Raw genomic sequence first — 15,810 nt, 5'->3', positions numbered from 1 at the left:
ATGCTTCTCTGTGGCTGTGATTATCAGGAGAAGCATCTCTTTGGGGGTAGAGGAGAAGACGGGCGATTAAAAAGTGAATAAGTAAAGTTGGCAATTTTCCAAACCCAAAGCACATGTTTCTCGAATAAGATGATATTCAAGATCAGTAAAGGTGACATTAAATTTAAGAGCACAAATGGCTACTGAATGTGCATGTTCTGGCTTTCTTATGCATGATTTACAGTCCTACTGTAGGCTTATTACGACCCTGCGGCATCATAAATCTTAATTATCACTCGTCCTTGATGTTTCAGATTAGAGGCCGAGTTCATGGCTGCTTTGTCCCCGAACTGTTCACAGCTGACAGCTGTGCGGATGTAATCAATAACATACACATTAAATGGACCTCTCATATATGCATGCAAACACGCAAAACAAAACATGGAAAGCAGAGACGCAGACGTGTGTAAGAGACTGAAGCGGTATGTGGGCCATGTGTGCGCTATACAGAGTGGTACCGCTGCTGAACTTACTTTGAACTCCTTGACTGATGTCCTGTTTGCTTTTCTACCAGATATTAATTAAGGTTCTAAACAGTCCGCATTAGCAAAAGATTTTGATTGATTTAGTGTATGCAGACAGTTAAACTTTACAAAGATGCTATATCAGCCTGTTAACAGGTTATGAAGACAAACGTTTGCAGGGTTTTTCTAATCAAGGCAGAACTGCTAAATGCTGGTTGAACTAGTGAACTCGCTGCATGAAAGTTTTTCCCTGTCGACTTTGTCCTTAAAGAGATATAAGGCTTTGTTGATGCATTTATTATAATTATAAATAAATGTATAAATCTGAAATGAATGTGTCCAAACTATGTCTGAATAATCACCAAACGCTCAGTAGACATTTGTGCATAATATGAAACTTTGAATAGAGAATGTATATGAAGAAAATGTATATTATGAGTGAAAGCCATCCACTGTACATTTATAGGTATTTTTGGACCATTCCTGAGATATTTTTAAGCGTAAGGATAATGTTTTTTGGTTTTTTTTGCAGGAAAGGGGTCAAACACATTCAAATGCATCTCCTGTTTCTCACCTGTGATCTGGGTCTCGATCTCGCCCTGCATCTGCAACGAGTCCACGAAGATGCTGCGGTTACCGATGAAGCGGGCGCAGGCGATGCCTCTGTACGGCTGGCAGAATCCCTCTTCATCGAAATCGTCCCTGAGACATACAGAGAGACATCGGAGAATTTAAAGTCTGTTTACAGGTATCTCGACAATATCAACACATACCGTATTTCTGCAATATTTGTACAACTGGAAGACATCTGCAGATAGATACAGATGCACAAAAATGCTGCAATACACAGAAACGCCACTAGAGGTCAGGCTTTGTTTGAATATGACACAAAACCGACTTGTTGCACTTCTGTGGAGGGAAAGGCTGTTTCTTGTTGCTGGTCCTAAAACAAGAGGTCTGCCTTTGCTTGGATAAAGATATGTCACACACACTCAAAGATCTAAAACACACACACACACACACACACACACACACGTCCCTGTTCATGGCATAGATCTTTTAAGAATGAATTTTTGGCTGTTTGACTTTATTCCTGTTTATGGCAGAGAGTTGTCATCATGAGCCATAATCTGAAACATATGCACACACAGAGAGAAAGAGAGAGAAAGGGGTTGATGATTATGTTTTCACAACTATACAACTTTAACTTCCTTCAGTGACTCTTGATTTTTTGGCCCTTTCATAGTTTACATATTCATTCTCCGTTCTCACCCGTCTTTTTAAATCCATTTATCTCTCTCCTGCTTCCTTGTTCTGCTTCAATCTCTCACCTCTCTCATTTCACATACACACACATACACACACACACACACACACACACACAAACCACATGCTGACTAGCGGGCTATTCGCTCAGTGTGAGATCACTGTGTCATGTGCTTTAAGTCGTGCCATATGGGGACTTTAAGACTAGGCACAACCACAATATATAGGGTTAGTGCACGATGCCACTGCGCATGCACTCACACACAAACACACACAAAACTAAGCACAAAAGAACCATATTGTAGTTATTGGCTGATCATCCTCATACTTTACACACACTGCTGCTCAACTGATGCCAAAAAGAAGCACTCCAAACACTCCAAACATGACATTTGCCTCTGAAAGAGCTGTTTTTAATATTAACACAGAGACTAACAAGTTTGTTTGTTGGTAATTTAATATACATGTTCTACTTTGTCCTTTGATACATCGATGTATTGCTTCCATTTTATGAAAAACAGTAACGCACTGCTTCATTTCACATCGTGTCCAACTGTAAAATAGAGTCTCTTGAGGCTTTATGCTTCATTCGCATCCAATCATGTCTGCTGCCTCTTTGCTGGTGAGAGTCAGGTAGTTAACAAGCGACGTAACAATGTGTCCATTGCACTAATTACTCCACAAAAAACAGGGTGACAATAGTGCAGGCGTGCACATGTAAATGCATGGACATCCATGGCGGCACAAAAACACAAATCATATCGCCTTAGTAACGCTGAGGGTGTGTAAGCATGGTGTGAGTATAGGGTCATTAGGTTCCCTCTCTCTGAGGAGTGTTAAGTGACTGAAGGGCCAAGGTCAGCTCTCTCCCTCTACCCCCGTCTTTACAAATCTAAATGGGCTTTCCAGACATGGACACACACACACACACACAGACACACACACAGAACTACAGGGCAATGGTCTATATACTGCCGATTCCACAGAGATATGGTAACATTACATTTATAGCTTAATACAGGTTTAAGCAGATTTTATCCTCCAAATATGTAATTTCCTACTAAAATGTGGAAATCAGTAATAATGAGTTCATGTTGCGGTGTGCCTGCAGACGGCTTAGCACCCCTTCATCAAGCCACAAACTCCCAAACTGCTACATCTTCAGATATTTTTCCTTTGGCAAAGAGCTTCATCTCTTTAGGTGAAAATCATGTCTGGCAGTGTAGCTGTAAGGGGAGAGTCTTGCAATAAAAAAGCTGCCACACTATGCAGTAGATGAATGATTTGAGGGATAGTTGATTGATTGGGCTGTTACATTCTGGATGTAATGAACCAGAATATGAAAAAGGGAGCTAAAAGCAAACACACACACACACACACACAAACACACAAGATACAGGGTGAAGGCTGGAGTGTGTCCAGGGCAGTTTGGTTGTGCGTCACAGAGGATGGTGGACACACACATCCCCTCTAACATCAAGCCACACACAGACAAGTAAATGACAAGGGAGAGCAGACGATACACCACAATGCAGCCAGATCCCCGCCGGGCAAATTACAACTCTGAACCGGTCCAAACAGCCTCAACCAAACCAGCTCAGCCCAAATCACAAATCGCCCCTCACTGCTTTCTATATTTTAATTTCTTTCACTCTTTTCCAACTCCACTTAGATTGAAAGCCGAGTCTGAGAGGAATTCATGCAACAGCGCAGTTGGAAAGTGTCTGTATCCTGTTCTGTGAAGTAGCAATAACTTACAAACATGGCTAAGAAGATAAATGGAAAGGAAAGACACATCTACAAAAACCCAGTGGCTGTGAGACATCTGAGGGTTTCTAGTTTTGTCTTTGTGCTTCCATTTATTTCTGTGTGCGCGTCTGTGTGTGTTTTTGTGCATGTCAGCTATCCCAGGCAGGGTGAGCCAAATGCGGTTGCTATTTGTGTAAACAGTGGATGGCTGTTCAAGCCTTTTATTTTACACACCAACGCCACGGGCCCTCTGTGTAATGTTTTATAATAGTTAATTACAAGGAGAGGCTTTTCCCTCTGAGACCCGATCTATAATCCAGATCTAAACAGAAAGGCCAGCCTCACCACAGAACCTAAACAAGGTATTGAGGACATTGATTCATTGTCCAATTAAATTTTTTCCAACCTCATTATTTATTGAGGGAAGTGCTTGCTAAGCAGCCATGCTCTTTTTCCAGCACCACCCTGATTCACATCCATATGGTTACATGCATTCACACCTGGGTGGTGCCAGTGAAACCAAGACTGCAGCTCCATTGCTTAAGACAGCCTAAATATTGGCTGTTCAGAGAAGGGGGACAAAGCTTTTTAATACATCCTGAAGGATGGTGATAAGGTTTTTTCTTCTAAAACTGTACACATAGTATGCAGAATTTTATTGCATTTTTTTTTAATTTAAGAAAGAGATGTAAGCAAGCAAACCAGTGAAGAAGTATGGAGAAAGTAAAATATGAAAAGTTGAAACTTTTAACTCAGGTCCTCTTGGTTTGATTATTTATAGAAATTAAGACAACAAGACAAGTTAGGCAATATTTATAAAATGGCAACACCCTAAACATATCAAAAAGGCACATAAATAGAAGCAGAAATAAATAGGTCAAGGATAGTTGAACTAGATAAATACAAAAAAGGGAAACTCAGCCAGAAATCATTTGTAAAAAAATTTTACAAAAAAACAAAACAAAAACAAACTGGCAACATATCTGCAAAGCACCAACAGTATATAATTACACACATGAGCGAGTATTTATTTAACTGTAGGTCTAGAGCTCACACAAAACTCCAGCATATAAACATACAAAAAGACAAGCACTAGTTTGTATATTGTCCTGTTCACTTTCTCATATACACAAATGTATGGGTACACAAAGGAGGCTCAGATCTTTAACTGATAAACCAGAAACTGTTGACATGATGAATCAAGCCATTTTTTTTGTGTGTGTGTGTGTTTTGGCTGCAACCTTATAAAAACAGAAAATTTGAAAGTAGATTTCACTTGAATAAAAATGTTTTAACACAGGAACAGACACACGTACACTTTCTTGACCCCAGTGAGAAACGTTAAGAGTTTATGACTGATGACAAATATAACACTAACAGGAAAGGGAGAGTTTTTTAAAGTTGGGGAGGTTGAATGTTCAAACCCACAAAAATGAATGATTCATTGAGAGTCAACTCTGCACTTAATCATCTTCAGAAAGATGTGCGATTTGGCGCAAAGGACAAAATGGACTGGATTCCTGCAAATATCATAATCGATCAAAATGTCAAGTCTTTCCCTACCTCCGCAGGATCTGCCAACACTCCCCACTCCACCTCCAACTTTCCCTCCACCTCTCTCTCAACATGAGGCTCTCTCCTGCAAAGATGACTCTTCTTCAGTTTCAACTGTTTCAATCCTTCCACCGAGACAGTCAGAGGATCAAACAGAAATGAAAAAAAAGTCCACAAACTCAACGACGTCAGAAACAAGCGTCGGCTTTTGGGCAAAGCTAGTGGCATGCTGGTTTATGCTGCGGCAAAACCCCGACAGTTCTTTTATTAGTTTCATTGTCAGTCTGTGTGATCTGTCCAAACTCCACTGCTGGACTTGAAAAATCTATATTTTCAAGCCATTATTGTTAGGATGCAGAAGGTGCAAAAGAAAAAGGGAATTACTGTATGTACAGCTCAGACTGAACAACTCCTGATAGTATTTTGAATGCATTACTTTCTCAATTCATCAAAACTTTAAGGGGTGGCCTTTTTAACCTTTTGAAAATATTCAAAATATTTGCATCTTCAAAAACACTTGTGTGGAACATCCTCTGTACCACATGCTCTGCTTATTCCAGAATAAATAAACTTGCTTAGGGTTTCATTGTTGGGCCTACACTCTGGTTGAGGTTTTGATTATGGAAGAAATCTTTAAGTCTTGGGCATGTAAACTTGGGTATTCCTCATCAAGAAGCTGTGGGTTGGGATGAAGGGTTTGTGTTGAGTTTTGGGGTTAAGAGGATGTGAAACTCAACACTCTTTGTTGGAGGGGATATAGAAAAGATGGGATTTAAGGGTGAGGAGGCGAGGGGCGGATCCCGATGACATTTTAGATTTCAGGGTTTCGTTTCCAGGAGCTGCTGTGGGTGCTGAGTGAAGAGGAGATGAGCTGCCGGCACCATGAGGTCACAGCTGTTGTATCCTGATTGGGGATGCCCCTCCGCTTGTGCTATATGTGTTTTTTAAAGACACACTCCCTGGTTTTGTTTCGGTGCCAGACAGCAACCCCAAATATCCAAATTTCCTCACAGCTTTCAGATGTTTGGAAGCTCATCTATGAACTGTGGTGACTTTTGGAACAACAATGACCTGGCAGAAATTTCGGGGATCTGAGGGTGCTATTCAACACAAATCAGGAAGTGTGTGTGTTTTTTTTTAAAGGACCAAACCAATGTTTTAACTTATAAACCACAAATTTTATGAGTACTTTACTATCTTGTTATTTCATTCTATTTTAAGGGTGCCTCTTTAAAATCTGTACATGGACAACAGATAAAAAGTTGTTTTGTTGGATAACTCTGGCTCATTTACAGCTCATATTGTTCTGTTGTTGGGCCTCGTCTCTAACAAATTAACCACTAAAATGAATAAAATAAGCTCAAATAAATCATGTATATTTTTTGCAACCAATTATTTTCAAATTCACAATGTATACTTTTTTTCAGTGTGTTTTTTCCTACTGTTCCAGGCAGTCATTGGTTTCCACTGATTTCCATACACTATTCAAATCAAATATTAGTGCAGATTGCAGTTCATACTTTTCAAATCAATCAATCTGCACTTCAACTTTACAAGCTTTACGATACAGCAATAATCTAACACTGACAAAAATGAATGCAGAATTGATTTTCAACATGATAAATTGCACATCTCAGGCAAGTTTTATGTCTGCCGATTATCAAAGGAAAATTAATGTAAAGCAATTAACAGAGTGCATCCAAAATTTCTAAAATACAGCAGCATGTTCTGCAAAATGGTTAGTAGTGATGTAAAGTAAGTTGTTTAAGGTAAAAGACCTACAGAATACCACAGTCTGTTTAAGTCTGATTTGTAGTTAGTGGTTGTGACGAGTGATGAGTGTGTCAATGTATTTCTGTATGATTTTGCAATAATGTAAAATTGAAAAGAATGAATGCAGAAGTGATTTTCTGCATGAAAATCTGTATGATTTTGCAATGAACCTGCTGGAGTTGGTAAGATTAGGTGACGTATGGAAGGGATGACATCCAAAACAGCTCATGACTTGGATTTCAATATGTTTTTGAGCTCAATGACTCACTGGGATACTACTCCCTTGTGCCTTTTTAGAGGGTGTTTGTGAATGTATGTGTTTGTGTGTGACATGGTGTGCGTGTACAGTATTATAGGGAGGGTGTCCAACAACAAATCAAGGACACTTGTGGGTCTGGAAAGGAACGGATGGACAGAGAAGATGAGAAGAAGAAAACAATGGATAATCGCATGGCCGCTGTCCTCAAGAGACTGCATTGCCTCACTCGAAGTAAGTCTGACATACACGATAAAAAAGATCAGAAAACAAAATCTGTTCAGAATTATTCTGACTGTTCACAATTATGAAAAGGTACCACAGAATTAGTACTCAGCTAAAACATAAATTTTGAATGTTGCCAAAGTTTTATCTGTGCAATGCTGGTGAATTGCATAATGATATTTCGCAATGATCAACAATGACTGTAGGGCTGTTTTTGGGCTCTCTATACGGCTCATGGACAGTGTAACTTCATTACCATAGGAGAATTGTAGAATGCGTATGTGGTTGCAGTGTGTAATGATCTCTCACTGACAGGGAGCCAAAACGGCCACCAGAGGCTGAGGTTGATTGGGGTCTGTGGCTGCCAGTGGCCCGTGACCGCAGTGGGAATGAACAGCGAGCAAGGGCAACTGAGGCGCTGCATTAGGATACAATGGAGAATGAAAAGGCCCTCCTGGGTCCTCGTGTTACTACTGCTTACTGACTGCAACAATAGAGACTTCTGTCAGAAGGAAGGACGGAGAGATTCAGAGCGTACTGGCAAAGGAGGGAAGCAAGAATGTAAATGTAAGAGATGGGGAAGAGAGGACACCAAGGACAGATTTAAGTTGGAGTATTTTCTTCTAGTAAAATATATTAAAAATGGTCACATCTGATCAACAGCTCTTTAGTAGAGATCAAAGGAATCATGAAGATTTTTTTCAGTGGGGCAACATCTTTGATGATAAGTGGATTTTTGTGCTTTGAGCTAAATGTCAGCATGTTAGCATGCTAGCAAGTTAAGTATGTATAATGTTTACCAGGCTCATCATTTTAATTTAGCTTTTTAGCATGTTAATGTTTGCTAATTGTTGTTAGTTCGTTGTTGTTAGTCTTGTGGGTATTTGGTGATAGCCAAACTATTGGACTAATTACAATGTTGACCTGATGATGGCGCTAGATGAAAAGTTATTTCAATTCATCCTGGAATGGACTTGAATGTCTGTACCAAATTTTATGACAATCCATCCGATAGTTGTTGAGACCTTTCACTTTAAAACACAAATGTCAACATCATTTTGGCAGTTGAGGAAACATTAGGAGGTCACCAAAGTCAGTAGCATTCATCATCTGGGGATCATAAATGTCTACACAAAAATTACAAAATGGTAATCCATCCAATAGTTATTCAGGCTGGATTAAAGTTGTGGACGGACCGTTGTACCAACATGTAGCCATGCTGCTAGTGTGCCTAAAAAATGCAAAGGGGCTGCACTGGTGTGGACAAGCTGCTACAGATACTGGTGAGGAGTTGAAATACAATCCACAAAGTCTTATTTGAGTAATAGGTCCATTAGTTTGAAGGCTTATCAGACAACATAACACTGCACAGCAGCTTGTAATACAAGCAGACAAGATTTTAAAACTAATTTTATCCTTTGCATTAATGATCACGAGGTAAACAGTAGAATAATGTGTTACAAATTTACAAAAATATAGTTGACTGGCCAGTGCAGTGCTTCTTGGACAATATTGCATTGCATTGTAGCGGGATTTAAGCCAGGTTTAACCTTTTTGCAGAAGCCCTGTGCATCAAAACCCCCACTGTGTCAATGGGGTGGTCTCATTGAAATGAATGACGAGGATGTGTTTTTTCACGCGGCGCTAATGTCGGTCTGAAAACGTCCTTTAGTCACGCTGGCTATCTCCGCTAATGCTAAATATACAGTTCTTGTTCATATTTCAAACAAGCAAGTGTTCCTGCTGCCAAAAAAATGTAAAATGCATGACTTCCAATGAGTCTGAGGAATTTTCCCAGAAAGACATAACAAGCCGTGGTTTGTTAGAACAGTAAAGCGTTATGAAATTGCCAATGGTTGAATTACTCTTGATGTGAGATAGAAAGTAAACATTTATTTATGTTAACATTTCACTGAATGTAACTTGGATACCAATCTTATCTAAAACAGGGCTCAGAATGACTCCCAGATATACTGTATATGCTGGCGCTTGACGTGTTGGACTGCACTCTGCTGAAGAATTTGTTGTAGGGCCTAGACTTTGCCCACACAGGTTGGAAGTCAGGGCTATGAATGAAGCTAAAGAGTTTTAATAATAGGGTTAACACATACATGGTGATTCGACATGCAGGGAGGGACCCTACATCAATCCTGTCACTCCTCACAACGCTCCTGACCTGGTGACATCACTTCCCCTAAGGAGTGCATGGTATCAGGAGGTCCTGATAGGGGGGAGGGGGAGGTGTCAATCTGCCTGTCAATTTGGCAAGACAGGAGGGCAAATATGTCTCCTAAAACCTAACATAAACCCAATGGTGTTTATACAGACACATACACACACAAATAAATGGAGCACAGGGGTTACGCAGTAAAATCCATTACTAAAGAGGAGAATTAGAGGAGGAGAAGTTTTGGTTTGACTAATGACTGACCCACTGGGTGTAGAGATCCCTGAAAACAAATGACACAGTTAGATAGAGCACAGAAAGCCTCGGAAAGTGAAAAAAAAAAAAAAGTAAAAAGTGAAAGAGGAGGGAGAGAAAAGTGTAACTCAGGGAGAAAAAGAGAAAGAGGTTGGGTGATAATTGAGGAAAACAGGGAGACTGAGGACTGGAAACAGTTAGGAGATCTAAAAAAATCTTTTTATTTTGGTACTGTGCATTTATCATAATTTACAGGTGACGAGGTGCCGCAAAAATCTGACTGAAACTAGCGGTATGGATCTTTTTATCATGGCTTTACAGACAATCAATACAAAAGGGTATAGTACTTCAAAATCTATTTTATAAGAAGTATTTTTCCCCCCTGGAGCAGTTTTATAAACTTCATTTTTGTTTTCCATTTTTGTTGCTATAAAAATTCCTGTCTTCGGTTTTCTTAATAGTGTTCCTTGAACTGACTCCAAAACATCCGTGTGGAAATAATAATAACAGGAAAAGCAAAGAGCACAAAAGAAAGAACAGGGGGAAAGAGATAGCCGAGAGCGAAGCTACTTCTGTGATTTAGACAGCATGTAACCCTCTCTCTCTCCACACACACACACACACACACACACACACACTTTCCTGCATGATTTACGACAGCTTATTGCCTAGATCCCAGATCCCAATCTGAACACACAAAGGCAGACACTTAAAAAAGACAGGAGGACACATGTTTTGGCTGACTGGCTACTGACGGAGCTGAAGGAACAAGAATACACACGTTTAAACACAAGCACGGCTTCCTGACGAAAGTGGAATAATCCTTGATGAGAACGATTAAGAGTCACTAAAGGCTCTGTATTGTCGGGAAGGAAAACACTGAGTCCATAAATAATCCCTCTTTACACACTCTGCTGTAAAAAGGCGTATGTAGGACGCAGAAAACTAATAAAAAGGGCTTAAAGACTTGTTAAAGCATAAACAAAGGATCATTTTTACAAAGCTGTTAAACAGCTGTTGACAGTATCCTTCATTACGTCTTTGTCCAATTCAGCATTTTTCAGTTATGTTTTCAGGTATAAATCAGTGGAAAATGTATCTCAAAGTTAAACTCTTGGTTACTCTTCCTGCAGTGATCCAATGACAGTAACCTTGTTGAATGCGATGCAGCTGCAAGATTTACTGATGACTTATTGATGACTACTTATGACTTATACACTGTTCCTCTGCTTTTGGTATCACTACAATAATTACTTTCCCTGTCCTCACATAAAACCCACATCTGACGTTCAGTGAATTCAGGCATGTCGCCTGATGTCTCTGAGGACTGTGGAAAAAATAAGCGGATATCACCTCATTAAGCCGAAGCACGCTGAAGAAATGTGGGCACAACAGAAAGGGAAGTCACAACATTTCATAAGAAAATGACTCCTGGTGCACACTGAAGATCACAGTCGCAGTTATATTAGTGACATTAATCCCTGGCTCAAAGGCTGTGTTCACTATTACACGTCTTAATGCTCAAATCTGATCACAACCGCGTTTTGTAAGTGACATGTATCCGGCTCTGGTGTGAATACCTAAACTGCCACACATGCATACAACGATAACAACAATAATGTGATTTGTGCGACAGTCAAATCATAAAAGGCGGATGGCATGGATGTGCTAGCGTTCGGTTACGATAAGTTCCTTCCGGTTTGTCTTGAATAGAAGCTTCTCCATGAATGTCAAACAAATTCGAAACTTCCTCGTCTCTCCGTTGACCTGTTGCTGTTGTTTTTCCTCCTCCGTGTTTACTGTTACCAGGCTGTGAGGTGCCAACACTGAACGATGACGACAGGCGATATGTGCAGGAAAGTGAGATGTTTAACAAAAAACAAAAAAAAACATGAACACTTATCTGAGTGTTCTGACAGCGCTTGGACAGCTAGAGATCAGATATGAATCAGATCTTGGACCACGTATGCAAGAGACTCAGATCTGATATGAAACAATCTGATTTGGCTTCTTTACACTGCAGTGGAAATTTACTGAACAACTGACCAATACAACATAAAAAGAATTGTTAAACTATGTATAATGTCTATTAAACACCTATGTAACTGAAGTAATTGACTTATACACCGATTTTATGATCTATGACCTTTTTATACTGTAATCACATTGTTTTGTCTTGAGTAGATGTCTCTCCAGATCATGTTCTTTGTCTCGTTTAAGGAAAATTTGATGATCCTGAATCTAAGAAGTGATTGTTATAAAAAAGGGCTCCTGTGTGACATCAGTTTCACACAAGCTTGCACTGATGTACTGCTTTCCATGCCCATGTAATAAAGAAGTCTTTAAATCAGAAGCCTTGATTGAGACTTTTGTTTAATTAAAGATTTTCCATGAAACTACTTCAATGGAAAAAAAAAACAGATCTGTGTCACTTTGAGGCAAAGAAATCAGATTCGTGCTGCTTTAGCATGTAATGTGAATGTAGCCAAAGATAACTTGTGGTGCAACAAGTGAGACTTTTGTGAAAAAATTACAGGGAGGACTCAAAACACACAAACCTGGATAGTTCTCAACAAATGGATAAAATTACATACAAGCCTGAAAACAGACATCTAAATGCATATACACACGCATACTGTACACTCACAACCTTTCTGATAATCTTCCATTATAAAGATAATTTACAGGCTCTTGAGCTCTTAAAAACAAACATGAATAAACAACACATTATTCAGCTGGTACAAAGGCCAAACACATACTCTCAGACCTATCACCCAGATTTTTCAATGTGGTCTAGATAAATATTTACGTGAGAAGAGGTGGGAGCTAAACCCTAAATGCCTCCAAGTCATATGCGTGCAATTTGATAAGCGCCAGGTCAAATAAATACAAAACTGATTGATAAAAGGAGCTCAGCTGAAAAAAAAGGGTAAAAGGGTAACCTTTATCAACACTCCCTACATCAAACTGCATTGATCTAGTTAAGTTCTACAAATTACCAAACATCCTCTGGCTCAGGCTTGCAGGATACATGACCAAACTGCAAACAAAAGCCTCTATTTATACCTTGAAATACTTGAAGCGGGCTGTGTCTCCCTCTGTTTCTCTCATACACTTCACCAGCACCACCGAGGGCAAAGAAAGAACACTCTCTGTGCATACTTGTCTGCATGTATGTGTTTTTTTTTCTGTTCGGGACTGTGTGTGTGTGTGTGTGTGTGTTCATGGGAGGTTTAGGGCAGAGTTCAGGGAAACCCCACATACCCCATCTAGGCCTTGTAACCCTTAGGGAGAAACTATGATTCACACAGACACACACACACGCACACACTTTTTGTTGAACCACAGACTTTACCAGACCTGACCTTGACCAGACCTGCCAACAGGATCACCAACAGACAGACACAGGGGATTCTGGGAAACAGGAAACAGGAGGTGGGCCCTGTCCAAGCTGAGTGTGAAAGCCTCGTTCATAATGAGTTGTGTATGAACCTCTTGATCTAAAGAGTGTAAAGAGAGACTTATACCTTACCTAACACCTGATAATGTAATAATTGTTTTAATGGCTGATTATGGTTCCCCACATGTGTGTGTGTGTGTGTGTTCACATGTGCCTGCCTGTATGTGTGTGAAGCCCCCTGATCTGGGCAGCATTTAGCAGAGAGGCATCCAGGCTTGTGGAGGGAGAGGGGGGGGGGGGCTGTGGTGGGATCTCTGGTTTCAAATAGTGGTGGTGCCCAGGGACCAGGTCATGTCAAAGGCCCTGTCCCTGATGAGTCATATTAGGGCCCTGATCCCCAATCAATCAGCACTGCGCTAAAAAGAATCCACAACAAGACGGCAATTAAGCCCCGCCGAGGGCTTAACTAAACACGTGCAAGAGATAGGGTTTGTAAGAGTAACTGCGTGTGCAGTTCTTAGACTCTGTGTTTTATGTAGGACTGCAAGCATGCACATTTGTGTGACTGCGTGTGTGGGTGAAAGTCTTGTGAAACAGAAAAAAAAAAAAAAAAAGCCCCAGTCTACTCCGGACGTGAAAAGTAGAGGACAGAGTTGAAAAAAGTCTCAGTAGACTGTCTTTGTTTTTCCTTATGTATCACGAACTATATACACATAGTGGTGGCATACATACACATCCAATCATTGAAACCCTGTCCAAAAATAAATGCAAACACAGACAGAATTCCCTCTCCCTATTTTTTTTTTTTTTTTTTTACCTTTTCCCACACAGGTTTAATCCATTTTCCATGTTTGGCAGTTAACAGCACTACGAAGCTATAATGGGGATACTGCAGCGGCTGTTAAACTAAGCTGAAAAAACTCCACTGGTACAAAGCCTGATGAGTTCCAAAGAGAGAGACATATTTTTTTAACAGTATCCCAAATTGAAATAAGTTTAGCAGAACCCTTGTGTTAGTCTGATGTAGAGTGTTGAAGTGGATCAGTATGTGGCAGAGGAGTAGTGCATCCAAAAACTGAGTGGGCCTGTCAACCCCTCAGTCTGAATGGGTGCAATGCTTGTGGTATGGAGCAAATCATCATCAATCCTGGCCAGTATCGGAGAACCACAGCAGTGTTGACACTGGCACCGAGGTGAGGAGAAGTGAAACCAAAATCCACAGTTTCTCAACAGAACATGGGCTAGTTCACAGTCTGAGCTAAGAGCCTATTGTGACCAAAAACAGCATGTGCTGTATGCTGAGGGCAGCCGAGTGGTGGAATGAGATGGAAGAGTGTTTTTTAACCAGTGGGCTTGGGTTCAAACCTGCATATCTCTCTGGCTCCACTGTCCTTAAGCAGGACATGCAGGGCCATATCAAGTTTTGTGCTTCATTTCAGATTCTGCACCTACAATAGGGAGGCACATTTAAGACACCATCTAAAGTGATGTTAGTACACACATGCACCTCTTGCATTCAAAGAAGGATCATGGGAATATTAGGAAGAGATGTAGTAAGTGTCCTGCAACTTGCAAGGGTTGGTTCTGTGTGGAAATGTCTCATTCCTTAAAAAAATGTGTGCAGATACATTAAGAAGGCTGTGGTGCGGAAAATAAAATTAACCTGTATTTTATAGAAAGCAAAGGAGCTGCACTGTATGAAAAACAGTCAATACATGAAAACAATTTTTGACAATAGTTGTAGACTCCAAGAGCAGACAGGGAGCTGTGCACATGTGCTGATTAAACTTGAACGTGACGTTCACTGTGCAGCTAACTCACGATGGCGACTGCACTATATTTATAAGACATTTATCTTGTGGCGACACCAGTGTTAGTCTGTCGGTCTATATCTTTTCAATATCTGAGAGAGACAATGCCAGATATAGCTGATAGCAAAATATCTTTAAGAGATGTTCTAAATATTGTTCTGAGTTAAAACCTCAATTGCAGTTTTAGTAAATGTTTGGACATGTTGTTAAATCATTAATGATGGCTTTGGAAGCTGATGTTTGCCAGACAAAACCCCTAAACGGCTCCTTTTTTTTATCCTCCTACAAACGTGGAACCTTGCAGGCAGCACGGCACAGTGATTGTATAACTACCTGCCATCTTAATAAATCAGATGCTAATTACACAGACGTTGTAAGTACAAACCTTTCACAACAGCTGTAGATGTTGAAGAAAAACATAAATTTCAGGATATCAATCAAACTATTATGAGTACGGTACACACATATTTTAGCACCTAATACCTGTGAGCAAGCCTGAGCAAAGCTTCGAGATCAACTTTGTGTGACATCTTCAAGTCATTACACATTTTGGAAACTACTTCCTTAAACTAATTTGTCAATCAACTCATGCACCGCTGTGGGTAAGACACACACACACACACACACGCTACAGTCCTGTCTACACAAAGTCAAATTACTCCCTCCTTTTAACTCTTTGATGCTTCGACTAGATTGCCAGCGGGCTGATGGCAGTGAACACCTCGCAGTCCTTGTCACGTCAGCTCCAAGGACAATTTAATCCAGTGTTGACGGCTGGCTAATTACGGAGCCATTTGCCGTGTGTTGGTTAGTTTCTAGCTTCACACCACACACACACACAGATATACAGT

The 15,810-nt window shown here is 40.2% G+C and overlaps 1 protein-coding gene across 3 annotated transcripts in view; it reads right to left on the bottom strand.

Annotated features, from left to right (window-relative positions):
• The window catches only part of ror1 (receptor tyrosine kinase-like orphan receptor 1), a 136,805-nt gene that overhangs the window by 13,615 nt on the left and 107,380 nt on the right, over nucleotides 1–15,810 (bottom strand). For all 3 annotated transcript variants that reach the window (XM_067596428.1, XM_067596431.1, XM_067596429.1), the window contains one exon: nucleotides 1,078–1,205. In XM_067596428.1, the coding sequence (XP_067452529.1) occupies nucleotides 1,078–1,205 (128 nt within the window). The remainder of the gene's footprint in view (nucleotides 1–1,077; nucleotides 1,206–15,810) is intronic.

The sequence above is a fragment of the Thunnus thynnus genome, chromosome 8, assembly GCF_963924715.1.
Source record: "Thunnus thynnus chromosome 8, fThuThy2.1, whole genome shotgun sequence".
NCBI lineage: Eukaryota > Metazoa > Chordata > Actinopteri > Scombriformes > Scombridae > Thunnus > Thunnus thynnus.
The sequence above is the reverse complement of the archived record's forward strand: the minus strand, read 5'-3'. Positions and strand labels throughout refer to the sequence as shown.